General features: G+C 35.5%; 1 protein-coding gene across 6 annotated transcripts in view; it reads left to right on the plus strand.

Annotated features, from left to right (window-relative positions):
* MDFIC (MyoD family inhibitor domain containing) overlaps positions 1-21,153 on the plus strand; it is a 41,025-nt gene extending 19,872 nt beyond the window's left edge. For 5 of the 6 annotated variants that reach the window (XR_008353987.1, XR_008353989.1, XR_008353988.1 and 2 more), the window contains exons 4-7: positions 166-288; positions 10,977-11,252; positions 20,705-21,010; positions 21,070-21,153. Coding sequence is in view for 1 of the 6 variants with exons in the window: in XM_053463008.1 (XP_053318983.1) it covers positions 166-288; positions 10,977-11,252; positions 16,987-17,258 (671 nt within the window). In the remaining 5 variants the exon portion in view is untranslated. Of the gene's footprint in view, positions 1-165; positions 289-10,976; positions 11,253-16,986; positions 17,288-20,704; positions 21,011-21,069 lie in introns of those variants that run through there. The other variant, XM_053463008.1, reaches the window with a different exon arrangement.
* The last annotated feature ends 852 nt before the right edge of the window (positions 21,154-22,005 follow it).

Consider the following 22,005-nt stretch of genomic DNA (forward strand, 5'->3'; position numbering starts at 1 on the left):
CAGTGCCTTTTTAAGACAGTTGTGAAATACTGATACATCATTTTGATTGATTGCCCTATTAAAACGGTGAATTTGCTATACACACAGCTTTAGTGTGATTTGAATTTTTGTATTACGTTATCTTGATTTGGATCACTAACTAATTTATTCTTTTCCTGTGCTCAGAAAAATGTGAAAAAGAAAATATGGATACGGAAGCTACAAACCAATTTGAAAACAAAGCTGTTCAAACGGATTTAGAAGACAGGGACGTTTTGGGAGATACCAGTAAAGATGTGACTGTCAAAAGTAAGTTTTTGGTTAACGCATCACTTTAAGGGACACCCTAATGAAAAAAGATTTTTAAAGTAGTTTGTAAGCAGGACCAGACATGGAATGACTAAATAGCCCTGGCACTTTAAAGCCGGAGGCCACTACAGTTTTATAATCATGAAGCCGGGCATATCCAGCTGGCAGCCGCACACTTCTCAATGGGAGCCATTTCTGTTCATGTGTTAGGCCCCTGGATATATCACTGGAGCCAGTACTGAAGATGTCTGGCAGGGAGTATACCATCTATGTGTATTGGAAAGAAATGAACTGGGGGAAGTGCATGGGGTGGAGGTGATTGTGATCAATCCCCACACGGATTTGCAAGGGGAAAAAATAACTTAAAGCAGCGTATGCATTGGGATGCACATGATGGCTTAACTGTCTCTTTACATCTTTGGGAGGAAACATCCTCACCTATTGCTCAATGTGTGCATTTGCCTAGGGCCCACTAATAAATAGTATTTCACTTTGAGATTCATTTTGCTTCAGTGAAGGGGTTGCCTGTGTCTGTGCACATTAACCCACGACGTGCTTCGCCCCATTGTGAAATGTACTCTTGGATCTCAAACTCTATGTTGTTTGTGCAGGTAACCTACCTAAAATAGCATACATTATTTTCCCGAACATTATTTCATACAAAATACAGAATGTTTCCTGTAGTGTATAGTAATTAAATGTATTAATTGGCTAGGAAGATTGATATTTTCTTATATTTCTTTTTTATATTAGATATGAAATCAATTCTGTTTTAATACGTGGGTTCTTCATCAACTTTGCAAAAGAGCAATTGTAACTATGAGAACAAAAAATCATTAGATTTTTCAACTTTGTGACTGCATGGTTTGTGTGTATGCAAATGTAATACCAACTAACTTTTCATGCTCAAAGTGTTTCCAGCTGCTGTTTGTCCCTCTTTTTTTCTACAGCTGCTAAAGAGTAACATTTTAACACAGATTCTGAAAGAAAAAGAAATACCCAAAACACACTCTGTGCCAGCATTTACTCTGAGCTATCATAGAAGGGTTTCAGATTTCTGTGCAGCAATTTACAAAAACACACCGGGAGTGATCGCTTCAATATGTACCAAAAACTCATCTTAGTTGTTTTTCTTTTATCCTTTCACAAAACTGGGTGTGTTATCCTACAACGTCTATTGGTTTTACTTGATCAGACTAGGTTAATTCTTGCTACAGCTTCAAATTCTGAGAATCGCTACCATAACATTCCAAGTATGCCAAGTAATAACTAAACTTAAAGGGGCAGATGTTTTTATTTTTTTTTATGGATCAGTAGCAAACTGTTTTTCTTTACTGATCTTTGCTGAAGCATTTCGCTTTGAAACACGCAGCACATTTGTTTTTCTGCAGCTGCATCCAAACATTAGACACCATTTCTAGATACATATGCATGCCACCAGCAGGTTATATTTAAGGCACTTAGTGTAACCTCCTGTACTATAATACAAAGAAGCTAATTCAGCAAACAGGGAAAACAAATGTTGTGCCCAAAAACTATTTGTTTACAGCATATAGACAGAGCCGATAAAAATAATTTTTAAAACAAAAAAACATTAAAAAATACAAATGCAAAAATGTTTCTAAAAATAACCCAGGCATAAACACAGAAACATCTACAACCACCAGATGGATGAATGGGTCTGAGAGGGTAGAAGGAGGGGATTAAGGGGACAGATGGGATTACGAGGAGGGGAGGGTAAGCAGAAGGGACTTTATACTAGATGCATAGGGATGGACAGGGTAGAGTGGATCTGTTCCTCTACTGACATAAGCTATTCTACAAGCCCTTTTATTTATTCTTTGCAATATTTGGGATTGTGATGTATGTCACCCCAGCACCAGGGTTACTATTAATTTTGTTAGGACTCTTTGCATGCCCCCCTACCACGCTCCCTAGCATGCAATCACACCCTCCACTCCAACACCAAAATAACCCACAAAAAAACAAAAGTACTTGCCACACTGACTCTGCAGATTAGGTAGAGACTGTCAGAGTCAGAGCAGTCTTCCCTTCTTCTGACATTAGCATGACTCTGCATGAGATGTGTGCCCACAGTGTGTGAGCAACACAGAGGTAAGCTGTGGTGGGCCCAGTCACAATCGCCCCTTTTGCTCCACATTAAAGACGGCCCTGTCCAACACTCATCCAGTGAGCCGTTCAGGAGCTATGTGATTGATACCTCCTGGTAGAAGAAGAGATCAATGGCTTTTCCTATCTGTCCATCATATTGACTGGCTACAGGGACCTGGGGTCTACCCCTGTTTGGCGCATAGTCCATTTACTTGATTTTCTATTCCCCTGTTTTGGGGTCAGGAATAATGAAATGCTTCGCTTCACTTCACTTTAAGGGTTGATGGACGCAAGACTTTTCTCAACCTAAACTACTATAAACTATAAACCCACTATCTTCTTAATTCATTATTATTTGTGTAGTATAGATTATTTGTAAGCATACTAGGCCAGAAAGCCATTTGTCTTTGTACCCATGGGTCCATAGGATGCATCTCTGTCTGTTTAAACTAAAAAAGATTTAACTGATTTCAAGAAATAATCACATTTCTGTGTGTCGTGTGTGGGTAGAATAACTACTGACATCTTGTTGGAATTTGTTCTGCTGAAACTGTTTAGTTGCATCTTTGTTGGAAATCACATTCATGTATTCTTATTAAAAAACACTGTTTTTTTTCATCTGGAACAAATTGTAAGTCCTTTCAAATTTCTGTTTTGTTGTACCTGAAACGATTTCTAAAGTATTTCTGGGTGATGATGTTAGTGCTTGCTTTGTTTTCATATTAAGATCAAAAAAGCATAAAAAATTTAGTAAGTGGGAAAACTGACTTAAAGAACTGTGCCTAGTTATTACATTAATGTATGCTTTCTGTGTCATGGAAGATGCAGTATATGCTATTTACTACATTGAATATATTCAAAAATAATTGCTGACAAAAGCCACTTCACAAGCCGGCTGAGAAGCACATCGTGTAATCTGAATGTTAATGTTTTAGAAAGCTATGCAGCGCAACCTATTGAAGTAGTTTAAAGGCTCATACAATGGCCAACTTTGTATTAGTTCAAAAGGATAAGTTGAAAAATGGGTAATATGTCAGGAATTTCCCTAAGCCTTTTGTTTTTAAATATTAAAAAAGAGACTACAGCTCATACTTTCAGGCATTCAGTTAAGTTGTATTAATTTGCATTAAGCATTTGCTTACCAAAAAATAAGCAAAAAAGGTTATAGGAAAGACAGTTAAAGTTTGTACTTCTAATTAAAGATGTGCAGTATCTGTAAAGCCATATTTTTTAACATAAGTTGTTTAAATTGCTAGTAATTTGTAAATATTGCTTTATTATCAGTAGGCAAGGTTATATTTTCCTTCACATGCTTTTTTCATGGTTACTTTGTCTTTATTAACATTTACAAAGCCTGATTATATTTATCTGTCAAAAACTTTGGTAAAAATTGCCTTTTTACTTTCATATTGAAATAATTGCAGCCTTTCTCCACTCACACTTCACTAATCTCATATATAGGTATGATTGACTTTTTCGGAGATAATATTAAACTCCCGTTAGTATTGGATAACCCTTTCAGTGTTAGGGGGCTGGATAATTTTTCCCCATAGGTGTCAAGGGCAATTTGAATAGTTTTGTTTTAGTAATGTTTAGGAGAGAAGCTTTTAAACAGTTGACATTTTAGGAAAATCTGTATATGTATTTTTCAGAACAAGCTAAAGTATTTATAGATGCCTAGTTTAAGGCAAACTGTCAATTATGTACACAGTATATGTATACCGTCAGGTCCATAAATATTTGAGTGACACAAGTGACACAATATTCCTAATTTTGGCTCTGTACTTCACCACAATGGATTTTAAAAATGAAGCAACCAAGATGTGTCTGAAATGCAGACTTTGAACTTTGATTCAAGGGGTTCAACAAAAATATTGTACAAACCATTAAGAATTACAGCAATTGTCATACATCGTCCATATATGTAAATATCGGTATACGTAAGATATATATGATCCGTGTATATATATATATATATATATATATATATAATTTGAATATTTAAATTCAGTGTCAGAGATTACTTGATTGCAATAGAAAAAATAGATATATTGGCTATATATCCTTATTACTATGACAATTGGGACACGTTCACGAAGAGTATGAAAGGACAGTAGAGACTGCATAGCTTAGAGCTGAACTACCTTTTACAAACTTCAAATGTTAGTTTTATCATTTGGGGCCTAATTGTTGCCCTAGTCATATTTGTGAGTTGTTTACTGGGCCCTGTAAATTTCGACAAGTAATTTTAACAGATTTAGTAAATCTAATAGGTTCCTTGTAGAACCTTTTTCAAGAAGTAGTTTTGGAAGCGGCTCTCCTAACGTGATATTTTTGTAGCGTCCATGTGGTTGGTTGCAGCTTTAGTGGCAGTGCTTCCTGGTTTCAATAGAGGCAGACCAGGAATAGTTAAATAAGACTAAAGGCTTATTTCTTAACTCCAGCAACTAAGAAAAACCTGATCTTGTGTGCATCCAGTAAAATACATTGAAGTGCATGCAAGATGGCTTTCTGTATAACAAGTCTGTTGCTTGAAGTTGTTGAAAACATAGACAAAACTGCACTGTCGATGCTTCAGAAACATTTCATTTTGTGGTAGTGGTGGTGTTTCTATATTTATAAGGGAAAAACAGCTTTAGTAATAACATTATTATTAGTTTATTTTTTGGATACCAGAAATTGAGTGAATCAGATTATTTTTTTTCGCTCTTAAAATTTGCTTTTGTGGTAAATGCGGGGCAGACCTGTTGGAAGGCTGTGCCAAATTCTACCCCATAACCCTGACTGGAAAACAGAGCAGTGTTTCAGAGGTCTGACCCTTATATGTCAACACCAAGGTATGTGGATAACACTTGGCACTGAATCTCTGAATCAAGTATCATTTATTTGTCAAGGGATAAACAACCCTGGAGTACAAGAAGGACAATTGTTTTCTCTGGTGGCAAAATGACCACCCTGTAGAGTTTTTTTCCACGTGTTCATTTGAAACGCTTCCATTTCATGATTAACTTCCTTACACTAATGTAACAGTAGAAGGATTTGATAAAATGGGATGAAACAATGACAATGGTAGTTATGTAATCATTCTTAATAATCATTCTTGATAATTAATAGATCCAATTTATGGGTTAAGGCATTTAACATATAGTTTGCGTGTTGTAGTGTACATCTGCCATGTTTCATGTGTAGCATCAGAGCTCAAAAGCAGCGATATAAATTCCATTATCAGCCACACAAATAATAGCTGTTCTCATGCTGTCTGATATAACCTGACTTATTTATCCTTTTTCCCAGATGTTGTGCTTTGTCAACTGCTGCTGGTATGATCTCTGTTTGCAGTTGGGATGTTGTAGGTGTGAGCATAATTTGTCTAATTAATGTTGAGAATGCCTGTGGAGGGCATGTGGTGGTATGTAAATGCAAGCTGTGCATCTGTCGTCTGGCAAACCAACCATCTTTTTAACTAACGGACTACCTGGAAATCTGTTTTCACAAATTAAACGCCACCTCACATTGTTCATTAGGGCATGTTTTTTTCAGAAATAATATATGCATAACATAATAATAAATATGTAATTTGTGTCTCATTTAGAACAGACCATTTGCAGCTGATTGTAGTCTAGCATAGTGTGGTCCAACCAAAAAGTCTTTTCACCCATAAAGAAAAGATATTTCTTAACTGATTATTGCGTCAAGATCGCCCCAATAAGAAAACTATTGATAGTGCAGTTTTATATTTTTCTTCAAGCTAAAACAGCCACATGGTTGTACTTTATCATCACATTGTTGTGTCCCATGTATAGTTGAAGAGTTGAACTGTCCTAGCTGCTAATATTACAACATGAGATATGCTTTCTCTTACGTTATTCTACTGTCCTATAGCTCACAACAACATGTATTAGCTAATTAGTAAATTGCCTTTGGAAAACAATCATAATTAGAGCACAATCCCCACATGTAAGGAAGTTTTACTTTACTGAGAGTACGGAAAGTAAGTGGAACAGCCTCCTAGCAGAATAGGTTGATATTAACACAAAAATTGAAACCTACATGGAATGGTTATGCTGAATCTAAGCGAAGAACAGGACTAACTAAGGTTTGATTTTTTTTAAAGCAGGAAAGAATGGACAGACTTAATGGGCCGAATAGTTCTTAACTTCAGTCAAGTTCAATGTTTCAATGTGAATCAAATAAGAATCTTTTCTTGTGTAAAGCAGAAAGTGGTGAATTATTGGTAACCATTTGTGTAGCTAGTCTTGGTGCCCGATGTACTGTGTTCTCATGACTGTTATTTAACATTTTGACATGTATTTGATTTGTTGCTGAATAGCAAAAAATACAATTTTAGTTTGTATGAAAGATAGTGAAATGGAATCTTTTGTTGAAGGGAATAGTCTCTTAAGAATGATATAGCAAATGTTAAAAGTTACCAGAAAAAAAAAAATCACTCTTTTCAAAGAAAAGGTTTGTCAAAAATTCCTTTTTACATCTAATGTATATGATTACGTAGCCTAAAATGCAGAGTTTGTAAAAAAAAAAAAAAAATCTTGAATATACAGGCAAAATATAAATAATTCAAAACAAAATCATAAGTTCTACATTGCACTGTACCTTTTGCAATTCAAGCTAACAATATCATTGTTCTCCTCACAAAGCTCGCTCATTAATGCTCTGAAAATGTCGTATGTTAGGAAACAAAATTCTTTAGATTAATAGCTGTAATTAATTCATGTTAATATGTGGCTATTGGATACAATTAACCCCTTAAGGACAATGGGTGGTCCCTAAACCCATTGAAAACAATGCATTTTGAGCCTGTACATGTACGGGCTTTGTCATTAAGGGGTTAAAAGAATTACATATGTGTACGTCCAGGCTCATGAAGACATGTGCATTTGCGGTTGCTACCTGTCCTGATACCCACTAGGCTCTGGTAGGTGGTTGAGCTGTCTGGAACGTGTAGCTCCCTGATCTGTGTGGTAAGAGCAGTTGATTACACAGTAGAGCCAGGCTTCCCCAGCAGCTACATACAAAAATGCGTATGTACTTTGTGTTCGATGTGTATTTGTTTGTGTACTTAGGTAGGTAGGTGTATTAAGGTAGGTGAATTTACACACACTTATTAAGCTTTCAGCTACTTAGGTCACACTTCATCACACATAGCACTCTTATAAACAGAGATCACATTCTACCATACACACACTGCTCTCAACCACAGACATCTCTCTTAACCACATAGATAACACTACCACACACTCCACCTACAACCGCTCTAAGCAATCAAATCACACTCTGCGTCACATAACGGTGTCCGCCACCCATATCACTTTTGAACACACACACACCACTGTCAGCCACGCAAACAGACATGTATCACATAATATACAATTATGCATAAAAAAAGGGATCTGATAAAAGTTATGTGGTACTTATATACATATTATAATTCCCATGCTAATTGGAAGTGTACATATTTTTTACCTAAGGGTGACAACCCTAGATAGATTACAAGGCTACGAGTCTAATTAAAATGTCACTGGCCAGGTTCTTTATCGGATTAAATTGTAAGCTTGCAAGAGCAGGGCCCTCTTCTCCTTTTGTACCAGTTTGTTATTATGTGTGAATTTAAATTATTTTACTGACAGTTGTAACATACTTCATATATGGAATTACCCACAAGTATCCTTGTAAAACCAAAATTCTTGTTAGTAAAAACTTACACATAGAGGTGAACAAGCTAATTAGTGATATAAGTGACATAAAAAAACAGCATATTCTGGCCTAGGCTGATGGCTCCCTTGTGTATGTCTTCTCAGAAGTTGGTTACAAGGGAGATTTCTAATTTCTGCACTGGCCCTACTACACCACGAGGGACTGTGTCTAACTGGCTCAGCATCCAAAATGCACTTGGCTCTGGACATCTTTAACCCCTTAAGGACAATGGGTGGTCCCTAAACCCATTGAAAACAATGCATTTTGATCCCATACATATACGGGCTTTGTCATAAAGGGGTTAAGAGATGGAGCGCCAGAATATAAAGAAGCTATGGAGGACACTGCTCTGGGTTGACCATAAGAGAGGAGATTGAGCTGACATGGGCTCACACTATTCCATATTGACCAGGCAATGCTTTACCTTGAGCCCATGCTGGTGGCATTGCATCTATATCTAGTAGAAAATGAACCCTTTATTAAATGTCTTAAATATATACACGTTGTGGTTTGTACCTAGCTGTGAATGTGAGCGTTGGAGTGCAAACGTCTTGGCAAAGACCACCTGAGTGAAAACTACCTGCACTTGATAGCACATGTGATTGTGTTTCATAGGCGTTTCTTTTGCTTGATTAAATCAAACAATATTAGAACAAGGTGGCAAAAAATTATGTTGTTCAACATTATTTTTCTAGTTTTTCGTGCAATAATAATATGTTCATTACTATAACTTATAATTGTTATTGTTTACCATATGCAAAATACAGTCACAGTTAAACCTATACCCTTTTCGAAAAGCCACTCCATACAGGGTCATTTGTAATGTTAAGATATAGATCTCGGTTTTCTTCTTTTCACAGTAGAGTGATTTGTTTCCTTTGAGGGCACTGAAAACATAATAAACACAAAATGATAAGCTGCAACACTCAATTTTCTTCAGTCTCTAGAAGTGCTAGTATGTGAAGAGAGAAGGTAAATTATGTTCAGGAGTCCAGTTTTACAGGTGAAAATGTTTATAGAACACAGTCCCCTTAGAGAGGTATTGTCATTGCATCACATCAAACATATTTTTTCAGTTCTAGCCAACATCTAGCATCTATAAGTCCCCAGAGTATGCTCAGAAATTTTTTTATCATTTGAAGAGAAAAACATGAGCCCTTTTTCTCAGATATCATAGTAATTAAGGGTATAGTGTTGAAAAACTGAAATGAACCCTATAAAGCACCCCCCTAAGCAGAAACCCTTAAATAGTAGCCCCCTAGCACCCCAGCACATATTTTGTATTTCCACATTTTGACAGCTGGTTCATTGGTGTACTCTTTGTCTCTAAAAGATCCTTCTATGCTATTGGCATTTCTTAGAATGTGCTAAAATGTGGCACTGGTAGAAGGTCTTGAGGCACCAGTGTTATTAAATAGCAAAATAAAATAGACTTAGGGCAATATGGACATGTCTAAGACACATTGTTTTAGACAATGCATTTAAGCGCAGCTTAGAGCTGAACATTCCACATACATCTTATTATATGTCATTAGTGCCGAATAGAAACTACTCTATAGTCAGTGAGTCTGTATGCTTATGGTGGGACAAAAGTCCACCACTGTTCAGAGCACAGCAAGTGAGATAAAATACATTCTGCCAATATGGATATGTCTAAGACATACACACAAAGACACAAGGTGTGTCACCTTTTTCATTAAAGTGTTAACTGTAAGAATTGGTCATCATATCAATCTGTGTATTATGGACATTGTGAATCCTAAGAACATCTAAATAGGGTCATGCTCAACTTAAAGTATCTCTAAACTTATTTCATTTTATATACCCTAATTTGTGTATCAAAAGCTTCCCACGTACCTATAATAATTACAGTCTGGCAGCTTCCATTGTCTAATGTGGGGCCACCGACTTGAAACACCCGGCTACGCGCTGAAACTGTGTAAGAGTGTAGTGTGAGGCCATCTTAAATTGCAAGGGTCAATTGTAATCCCCAGTCCGAACCTGTCGTTGGGTTGAAGAGACATTTTAAAATTGTGGTAGTCCCATGGCAGGTTTTTTAAGACCATGACGAGTAGCAAGTCCTTCTCCCCATTCTATATAGCTGTGCATTTGAAGAAACATAATGTATGCCCATGTGATCATGTATTCTGCCAGGCTTGACTTTTCTATGCATGACCTGATGTTTCTAGTATTGAAGAGTATAAAGGATTTTGAACAAACATGCTATTTGATGAATTCTGTTATTTTAATATGACCATCACCTTGGCACACGTATTTTATAAAATCTTTTTTAACCATACAGAAAAATAATGTTTATATTGTATTTATGTTGGTAATTTACAAGACTTAGTTTACCAATAAATGAAACGCATGTGTAATAACATTATTATATTCTGAAAAGCAGTATTCTGTACTGAAACTAAAATATTCTTCAGTTTAGTAGTCATCACAGTTTGCACCAAGATGTGCTGAAGCATTTCTCATTGCCCTCATCCTGGCATTGAAATAAGATGGTGGTTGCCATTTTTGTGCATAATGGAAAACTCCAGCCATCATATGCACTTTAATGAGTACTCCCTTTAAATTTCCGTGTGGTGGCCCTTCTAAATGCATGAGGCTGCCCCTGTTATTTGGTTTATAGTCTGCTTACAGTCAGAAATCACTCTCATCCATTTCGGTGGGAGTTGTTTCCTGTCACTTATTGGCTGCTAACAGGAATAAAGAATGGTTGTGTCAGAAACAATGTTATTATAGATAGATAGATCTGCAATATCTTTTTTCTGTATTGTCTCCTTACTAGTGCCTCTGGCTGTGGTTTTATAGAATTCTGTTTAATCTCTTCATCTCTTTCCTTTATCTGTTAGCCCAGCCTCAGCGTTTGCCTCAGCCAAACACTTCAGCACTGCAACAGAGTGAAGAAGACACTGGAAAGCTACAGAATGGTCATGTAGGTCTTAGTAATATCAATGGAATCCGCAATGGGGTCAAACATGTTGCTTCAGATCATAGAAAGTTATCCGCTCCTGTTTCTCAAAAAATGCACAGGAAAATCCAGTCCAGCTTGTCTGTGAGCAGTGATGGAAGCAAAAAAAGCAAAATGAGTTCAGCTTATTCTCAAAAACCATCCTCCTCACCAGAAGGTAAGATGTTTTAGTGCAATATAATGTTCTTATCGTAAACAAAGTTATGTACATAAATATGTGCTACTTACACAATGTAGCTATTTATTTTTCACTTTTATTAAAACATGATCTACAACGGTTTGTAATTGCAGTCAGATGAAGAAAACCACTATGTATAATGTAGGGACCCTGATATTATTTTTTTTAAAAAAATCTTAATAAAAGGTAAAAGTTTTAACGTGTCTTGATTATATAGTAAAAACAAACTTGTTTAATGGAATGTTAATCATAAAGATGATGTCATTTGACCCAATTATTATTACTTGCTGTTTTATTCTATGGTAGACTCTCATCTATGTCTATGGTAAAAATGGTTGTCTTTGATGGTGCAGGAGTATAGATAAGCCATAGGCTTTCATTTTGTTTGCCAACTGTGTAGTAGCGCAATATAAACCACTAGTGCTGGACAGTAGGACAAGAGCATCCAGTTAACTGACCAAGAGGCAGTCAGTTGTTCATTGGCTAAAAAGTGTAAATCAGGAAGAGAAATTGTCCAGGCATTTATTGAAAAGGAAAGATGTGGTAACGGAGAGAGAATCGAGACCATAATGTTTTGGTAAGGTACAAACAATCCAGACGTTATTAGAGGAACAATAGGTGTACTTTCAGAACAGCTCAGAAACAACGTAAAGTAGATATTTGACTGAAGTATTAGCAAGCCATTTAGACAATTTGCACCCCTTTTTTCTACCTCTTACTGGCCTGGACTCACTATTTCATATTGAAAGAATTAGATAAAAGCTTTATTTCAGAGATTGCAAAGCACAACACAATTGTCTACGCAAATGGAGTCTATTTTATCAGGAACTCTAGACTGAGTACTTGTTTGATGACCCACAACAGGCAAACAATAATATCATAATAAAATCATAATATTAGCAACTCATAAATTACCAAGGACCACAGCATGAAAGTAATTATAAGGACAAGACAGTTAAATAAAACTTGACAAAATTATATTATATCCAAACTCAACTGATCTGTTTATGGATTTAATTGAATAGATGATAGAGAGAGGATGAGGCTTGTTACGTAAAAGAGGATATAATGAAAGTATGCACTCACGTCTGGCTTTCCCCTTCTTAAGTGGTTAAAACAAAAGGTGTGTATAAGAAAGCAAAATTAAATTGCTTGGCATAGAAAGAATTTAACTGTAGGAGCCAGGAATGAAGATTATATTACCCATGAAAAACATATCACTCCAAAATCTCCCTTACCCAATAATGAAACTTTATGATGTCCAAAAACCTGCAGCCTTTTCAATCTTGTTACACATGAACGTACTCTGAAGCCACACTAACTTTAAAAAGGAAAATTACTTTTTTATATGAGGCTTAACAATTGCTAAGCCTTTGTTCAGGAACTCTTGCTCCAAACTCAAATATTTCCAGGGAACAATTGGAGCAAACTTTTTTTAACCATTAGTGGTAGGCATGAGTGAGACTGGGAAATAACATATGCCAAAGTATCCTTGGTGTCTACTGATTTGACCAAAAACAAGAATCAACTTTATCATTTTGCAAGTTTTTGATCAATTTCACATTAGCAAAACTTTCCTTATTTAGACTACATTTGATTGGTTGGGTGGTTTAAAGCTTTTGCTATGGCTTGCAAGAACCAAAATGTTTAAGACAACTGATTACTAAACACGTTTATATGATAAATATTTACATGCATCTCTTGGAAAACAAATCACCGGTAGTTAAAATGGATTTATAACTTGCAGCCTTAACTGTATGTATAAAATGCAAATGATATGTTAATATAAATATTTAATTAAATGGCGTGGTTTATGTAGCATTTAAAGATGCTGTTTCACATGTCTTACTGAGTATAACACTTTTTTATTAGAAAACATAGAATTGGGAAAAAAATACTCAAAACCTGCTAATCATGTTAGTTTCTCAGACAACTGCTTTCTACTGGTTCTTGGTGTAGCAACAATAAAATTATTCTGAGTAAATAATAAAACACAACTCAACTAAAATTAATTTACTCAACATAGTAGAACTTTATTGATCATGTCAACATATTTTTCTTCAAGCTGTGGGAAGGAGACAGGGACATTGAAGAGGTCAGCTGAGAAAGTAGAGAGACACCAAGGAACTTTCAATAAAAACTTGGCTAGACAAGAACTTCAAAAATATAAACAATTGATAAAAGATGATTCATTTAAAAGTTCAAAGGGAAGAATTTGATATCCCTACCGGGAAGTACCGTATTTGCTCGATTATAAGACGAGGTTTTTTCCAGAGCAAATGCTCTGAAAAATACCCCTCGTCTTATAATCGGGGTCGTCTTCTCAGACCCCCCAAAAAATGTCTGCTGGGGCCATGCTGCTTACCGGTCGCGAGCAGCGTCTCTTCTGTTAGAAGCAGGAGGACAGGAAGCTTGCAGCGTCCTCACAGAGCTCTATCTCCCCCTCCCTCCTCTGGGGGCGGGGCCAGAGAAGTTGCTCTACAGCCGGTCCCCTGCAGAAGTCTTCGAGTGAGAGATCTGCAGTTCAGGTAAGGGGGTGGGGGAGGGTTTTTGGGTAAGTATGTGTGATTAATGTGTGTTTAATGTGTGAAGTATGTGTGATTAATGGAATGAATGAGTATTTAAATGTGTTTGTGTGTGATAGCATGGATGTGTAAGGGGGGTGGGGGTTGTAGCATGGCATAGGGAGGCTGTAATCCCACTACTATCATCCCCAGGTTCCAGCATGTACTGGCTGCCTTGGCTTGATAGGAGTGTGATTGCTGTTAGCAGTTTGATATATATATCAAACTGCTAACAGCAATCACACTCCTATCAAGCCAAGGCAGCCAGTACATGCTGGGTTAAAAGGCATATCATGGGGCTGAGTGGCATATAGGGGGTTAAAATGCATTTCTGGACCTCCAGAAATGCATTTTAACCCCCTATATGCCACTCAGCCCCATGATATGCCTATATACCTCCAGAAATGCATTTTAACCCCCTATATGCCACTCAGCCCCATGATATGCCTTTTAACCCCCTATATGCCAGAGTGGCATATAGGGGTATAAGGCATATCATGGGGCAGAGTGGCAAATAGGGGGGTATAAAGCATTTCTGGGGGCAGAGTGGCATAACTGGGGGGGGCAGGTTGGCAAATAAAAGGAAATTTAAAAAATATATTTTTCTCAATCATAGCTTTTATTAAACATGAAAAAATAATTTACATGAATTAATATTTACTGGTAAAACTTTTTTCCTATAGGGTCGTCTTATATTCAGGCTTTTTGTTTTTTTCCTAAATTAATATTTTGATTTTGGGGGGTCGTCTTATAATCGGGGTCGTCTTATAATCGAGCAAATACGGTATTTACCTATCTAAGTATATTTATACTGAGGAAATAATTAAGAGTTTTGAAGAAGATGCCAATATAAGGCAGATTTGTCAAAGTCACCTCTTGGACATTAAAGATATTCTTAATACCAAGCTAAACGTATAGACAAAGTGGGAGAAAGATCTAGGTAAAGAGATAAACCCAGATGTCTGGAAGAGGATAATAGTAAAAATATGAATTGTCAGAACATTATGGAACTTCAACACAAATTACTACATAGATGGTACTTAGTCCCTGATAAACTAAGTAAAATATATCCTCACTTTAAGAGTGTATGTTGGAGATGTCAGATAAGGGTACGTATGACCACATTTGGTGGAGCTGCACGGGGTTAACAATATCTTAGAGCAACTGGAAATAGTTGGTATTAGGAAAGATAGAGACATGTATTTGCTTCATTTAAATTGGGCAAAATTAAATAAAATAAAGACATATTTACTTCCACGTGTTTCAATTGCACCGAAAATAGCTAGACATTGGAAAAGCCAAAAGATTGTCACCTGGATAGAGCTCAAAACTCAAATTGAATATCAGCTGCAGATGGAGAGTGGCCTTACGGGGAAATTTAATGTCTTCGTTGACAAAGCTTCGAGCGACTGGGAATTACGTCTATAAGAACTAGAAGTATCTATAAATAACTCCCCTATGATTGCTTAGACTCAGCCCCTGCCAATTAAAAACTGTTTTAGTGGAGCCCCTTAACTCAAACCATAATCTAGCTCACCTTATGTGATAAGAGAGCACCCTGTGTCAAAGATCTCCTATATGCATATGTTCTTTTGTACAGTTTTGTATATTTATATATAAAATAATCAATAAAAAAAGAAGTAGAGAGAGACATTGAGAGAGGATGTGAATGAAAGTGTGAATGAGAGTGTAAATGACGGATCTGAGGTAGACTACCTTGATTATAAGATGTGATCCATTTTTAGATGATTTTTTTTTCTGAAAAAAACTTTTTATAATCTGCAAATACAGTAAATGGGCATTTTATGAACTATTCAGTAGTTTTTTTCTGTGTTACTTAGTTACCAAAATTCAGGTTTATTGTAAAGTGTTCTGGCTCTATGTAATGGTATTAGTTATAGCTTGTTGATTTAGTGTGAAATCCATTTTAGCGTGAAGGAGAATTTTTTTCCTTATTCTGAGAAGCAAATTGAAAATCACTTCAGTGTGTGTGTGTTTTTTTGTTTTTCCATTCTTATGGATTAACATAAAGGTTGATGTTAATAGAGTTCTGTCTGTTTTCAACTTAAATTACTATGTTATGACTTCTGGGTTGGGGACAACCATGCCACCCACAATGTAGAGGTGCTCCTCTGTGGATACAGGGGAATCTGTGGCCATCTATTGCCAGCACCAGCTACAAAGCTACCTTCCCTGGAGTCAAGGAGTCCCCCGGGGTCCCACTCCTGAACGCATAGTCGAACATTGCCCACCTACTCAGGAACTCAGGAACCTACACCCATGTAGAGGTGGAGCCTGGTCTGGGTAGGGAGGTGAGGCATGTACCAGTGCCTGCAGGTGCTCTGTTGACCTTGTTTTTTTGTAGCGGATATGGCTACACAGTGAGTCAGTGCTGTGCCACTACTTTAGTGATTCATATATTAAGATTCGGTTTTGTGCTATACTTTACAGCACCTCTCTGCCACTCAACTCATATTGTGGGATCCAGCAGGACTTTTGTACACATATGCCATATACATGGACATGGTCTGTCAAATGAAGATCCTTGAACCAAATTGATGTAATACTAAGATCACATGATAATTGTGCATGTATCTTGAGATGCAGCTTTTTATAACTTGTGTAGTTAGTGATCACCATGTAAAATATGTAAACACTCCACCACATGCGTTGGAGCCTGACAGAGCCATCACTACAATGATACTATGCTTTAGGTCATTTTTAATCTAGAAAAAAAACATTTTTTTCTATAGATAAAAATAATGATTGGATATTTTACACACCATTACTAATCTATGCATGTATACATTTTCTTTAAAAATTTTAATTACCAATTTGATTTGCTTCAAAGTGGGTCACCATTTAATTTTTTTTTCCAGATAAGAAAACCTTTTAATATATTATACAGTATTTTCATCTTCTGTGAATGATTGCCAACATACATATATATGTATATTTATACATATATATACTGTATATTTATTTATATTGCATGATATTATTTTTTTTTGTTTTCCTTTGCTGATTTTTTTTTAATAAAACATATATATCCTGTTTTCAATATGACATTTTATTCTTTTTATTTCCTTTTTTTCCTTCACCTCCTCTTTATCACCATTTTAGTATACCTTCTTTCTTGTTTGTATTAGACTGCTGTGCTTCTTTGATTCTGGCCTGTCTCTTCTGTCAGTGCACTGAGTTCATCCTTGGCCCACACCAGGCTTGCTCCACTTGTCTGCATGAGGCATGTAACACCTGCTGTGGCTGCTGTTCCAGTATCTGTGTGGGCCTTGAGGAAACTCCTGCTGAGGACCTCAACTACCACTTTGATTGTGACTTTGCCCTTTTTGATTCTTGCTGTGAGACAGCCGAGTGCCTGGAGATCTGCTTTGAGTGTTCTGAACTCTGTGAATATAGCTAGCTAAAAAAAAGGATGACCAAGGTCAATGTTCAGTAAGTGAGTTTATTTACGGTTACACTCTCTGTGAGACTTCCATGAATGAGAAATCTCTAACTGGAAATTAAATATTAATTTCTACTCCCTTCACTAAACTAATCAAAAACATAAACACTGTAGCATGTTTCTTGTCTACGATGCCTAACTCAATAAGTAAGGAAAATTGATATTAATCTATCCAGTATGCAGCTTAATGTGTGCACATACATTTGATTTGTCGTAATGGGCTAAGTGCGTAGAGCATGCGCCAACAGTTTTGTAAGACTTGAAAAGCAAAGTCTTTTGAATGGCATATTACAAATTAAGATGGCATTTGTCTATTCATTATATACTTTGACAATTATATTCTGCTGCAAATATTTGTCATGCTTCAAAGTTAAGCTTAACCTAACAGCACTAAGTCCCAGACAATATTTGTCATATTGCATCTTTCTAACTTAACAAACCCACCATCCATTAAAAGAAAGCCACAACACACAGTATTTTAGCTGCTAGTATACATTTCCCTACGAAAAAAGGAAAATACCACTGAATTTGAAGAAATAAATATTTGATTTTTAAATGTTCATAAACAGCAGATGTAACCATTTTCAAGGTCATAGCCAAAACAGCTTTAGGGTTTCGATTTAAAATGTAATTTTTTAAGGGTTAGTAATTTGCACAAAATAACTACTTAAATGCATAATAAAGGGACATTATCCCTTTACTGCAGCTTGTGTTAAATATATGAGGCATAGTAGCTGTGGCACAGTATGACGTTAACAAATCATGTCTTTGGAAGGTCAAGGGTACTTTGAATGGAGTGCTTGTCAGTGTTCTTGTTACGATGAACAGAGCAACCTACACTAATAAACTCTAATTTCTTTATCATTCCAAAAGCACATATTTTTATACTGCTGGTGATGATTTTTATTCTTCTGCAAAAAAATAAGCTATTCAAAATATAGGAGGAGTATTGTGATTCCTCACAATCACACTATGGGTTATGATGTACATTGTTCTTCATAGTTCTTGTAACTTTAGAACACAAAGTATAAAATGGCTTTCTGTCTTTTTATTACTAATGTTTTATTAATTATTTCACTTTAAAACATTTTCTTCACTTGGACTTTACATATTATTGGTGTGTTTGATTAAATTCACACAAAGAATGTGGGACCCATGAGTATCACTTTAGTCCAAATCATAATTGAACTATGTCAATCAAATTCAATCAAAGAAACAGTGACCAAGAATTAGAGCTATAATGTATCATAATAAATACAAAGTATATGCATACTGTGGGATTGCAGATCAGTAATTTTAACTGAAAATAAACCACCCATATTTATTAAAACATTGTGACAAATCCAAAAGTAAGTGGTTAATGGAGCACCATTATCCTCTTTATCCTCTTACTGGTTGTGTTGTTTCAAATCCATGGTTCTGGGGTACAAAGCCAAAATAAAAAAAAAGCTTGTCACTGTCCAAATACTTAAGAGCTATGCTGTATATAAGGTTTTCTGCAACTTTAGCCCTAAATATAGAACACATAGTTAAGTATGTGTGGATGGCATAGTTTTCCTATTTCAAATTGTATGCACACAGACAGAATTTAGTATTTTTATTTTTTTTTAACAGTGTAAATATTTCTTTAAGTTTAGCTAAAATGTAAAATACCATATATAAATAGTAATCTGATCGCTCTGCAGAGATATTTGGCAGAACACAAATGCTAAAGGTATGGCCCATATTCTAGTACAGCCTGTGTCTGTTTTTTGTGTTAGCCAGATGTTAATTACATCAAGATGTTGTGCCATTTCCATACTGTACACTATATATTGCTTTACTTGTTAATAGACATCTAAGGCTACTTAACCGGTTGTGGTTAGTTTACTAGTTAGCTTGTGCATGGTATTTTCTTGTAACAACACTGGCCCAGTATTTTAAGTATTTTTAAATGCTTTGAAGAAGGGACTCTGAAATAAAGTAGGTGATGCACAAGAGAAAACAAAATTAAAAGGGAATTTCCAATCCACTCTTTATATTACTAGTACTGGATTAAAAATACCTTTTCCAAACTATTGTGCTGTTTTCTTTTTTTTTTAAATCTCTCTAGATTTTGCCTAATATTTCAGACAGCTGCATTTGGATGAGTTCTGGTTCTGTTATCTCAGCCCAATCCACTAGACACACACACTTATTTCTTTAGTAAACAATAGAATGCTTCACACAGCTGTACGTTCTGACTAATGAAAGTCTAAGAGGAACAGTCTTCCAGTCTTCATTAGCGTTGCCATAAAGAATCAGCTCAGTGTCGTGATTAAGCAAGGATATCCAAAATATCACGTGACGTTCAATGGCAGCCTCCAGCTCTGTAGATAAAGTAAATTGAGATAAACCAAGTTTTTGTCGGTGCAAAATCTACATAATTGCATATAGTACATTATTTTATCTGCAAAAAGGGGACTTCCTTTTTAATAAAAATAGGAGGAGCTTACATACAGTCAGTAACCCCCCTTTAAATTCTAAAGTTTGGTGATCATATTTACAAAGGAACCAAGTGCAATATATATATATATATATATATATATATATATATATATATATATATATATATATATTGCTCAAAATAATTACATATTTTAATTATTTAATATTTAAATAAATTCTATGTATTCATGTAAAGATAATCTATGTATATTAGTGACTATTCAGATTTTTTTTTTAAATGTTTCAGTTGTTGACATAGTCATGCAGGAAATTTTCCCTGCTGCCTCAATTTCCTTTCAATAACGCAAGAAAGGAAAAAATAGCCAGCTGCTGTATCACTGAAACTCAACATGTCTATTTCCTTCTCCAATTCCCACAGTCTATAGACAAAAATGTAAGGCCGTTGTGATAGACCTATCAGTATAAAATAACTCTGCCCCACATACAACTGGTATAGTGTGTGTGTGTGTGTGTATATATATATATATATATATATATATATATATATATAAATATAATAATAATAATTTATTATAAATTATATAAACTCTTCAGCACTGGCTATAGAACAATTAACCGTTTGCTGAGCAAAACTTTGGTTTGTAGCTTGTTTACTATGTCATAACCTTTTGGTTTTGCATGTAATGTAACTAAAACACATTTTGAGTGTATTAATACGCCTTATAATAATGCATAATAAACAGTTTCCTAAACACATTTCCAAAATATATTTTGTGCCATTAATTGTTGTCTTTTTTTTTTGTACTAACAGTAAATTGTTTTGAATTATTATATATAATTGAATCACTTTATAATAGACGATTTGATGAAATGCATGTTTTTTTGTAGCTCCATTTATCTAACTTTACTTTTTACTTTTTCTTCCCATTTTATGTGTGATTTCTACACCAACCTTGATGCTGTAAACATTACTGAAGATTGCTGTGTTCACTGTATCCTCGCCTGCTTATTCTGTGAGTTTCTTACACTTTGTAACATTGTACTGGGACAAGCATCGTGTGGCATCTGTAGTTCCGAAGCATGCTGCTGTTGCTGTGGAGAGGAAATGGGCGATGACTGTAACTGCCCTTGTGATATGGATTGTGGGATTATGGACGCCTGTTGTGAATCTTCAGACTGTTTGGAAATTTGCATGGAATGCTGTGGAATTTGTTTTCCATCATGAAACCTCATGGCGGCTTGTACCACCACCAACTGGAGTGCTTCTTAGAAACAGGAAAGACTTGTTTATATATATATATATATATATATATATATATATATATATATATATATATATATATTGTATTGTATTTGCACTGCTATCTGTTTTTACTGGACATCAATCAAAATATTATAAGGAAAAAAAGAAAACAGACAGGAATAGATCGTCTCTTTTTATGGGGTTGCCTGAATTTTATTTGTGACTAACCAATGTCTCAGCCAAAAGTTTGTGAGTAAATTCGCTTTACTTATTCTTGTTGTTAAGTCATGCCAATATCATTATTTTGTAAAGATTTAGAATAGAACCTTGCACCTTCACCTTGAAGGTAAAATGTCACATTCCAGATTATTCCAGCTCCTAATTCTTACACCTTTGTACAATCTATTTTCTACATTTGTTTTACCTTTCACATAAGTAATAGCATGAAATCGGAGTTCTGATTTACTGTATGTGGGAGCTGCCATCTTTCTGCAGCCATCACCTTTTAAACGGGTGCCACAAAAGATATTTGTGATAATAGCTTTACAGGGAAACTGCACATATAAAAAACACATGATCTTGATCAAAAAAATGAACATACAATAAAATGAATGGGATATGTAATAGTTTTCAGTATTGGATTCAGTTATGGTTTTATCTCTTATCACATGCACTATATTTGTGAGGGATATGTCATATTCTTCATTCAACATATCCTACTTAATTGTATCTGCATCAGTAGACTTGAATGAAAAATAAGGTACTGTACTTTCCAGGAACATGTCAAACCTTTACCCTACAGGTTGTGGTGTGAATTTATATTCCCTTATGTTTCCAGTTGTATGGTCTAGTGAAATATAATCATGAAATATATGTGTTGATTTCATAACGCAGTTCTGCATTATGTGGACTACTTGTTTATTGTCGCCACAGTTGTGAACAAATATGCCCTCATGATCTCAGACCCATTACTGGGGCCAGACGCATATTCATTTTTTTCTGCATTCTTTTCTGCAATTCTGTATCTATTAAGGA

Source organism: Spea bombifrons, chromosome 4 (assembly GCF_027358695.1).
Source record: "Spea bombifrons isolate aSpeBom1 chromosome 4, aSpeBom1.2.pri, whole genome shotgun sequence".
Taxonomy (NCBI): Eukaryota; Metazoa; Chordata; class Amphibia; order Anura; family Pelobatidae; genus Spea; species Spea bombifrons.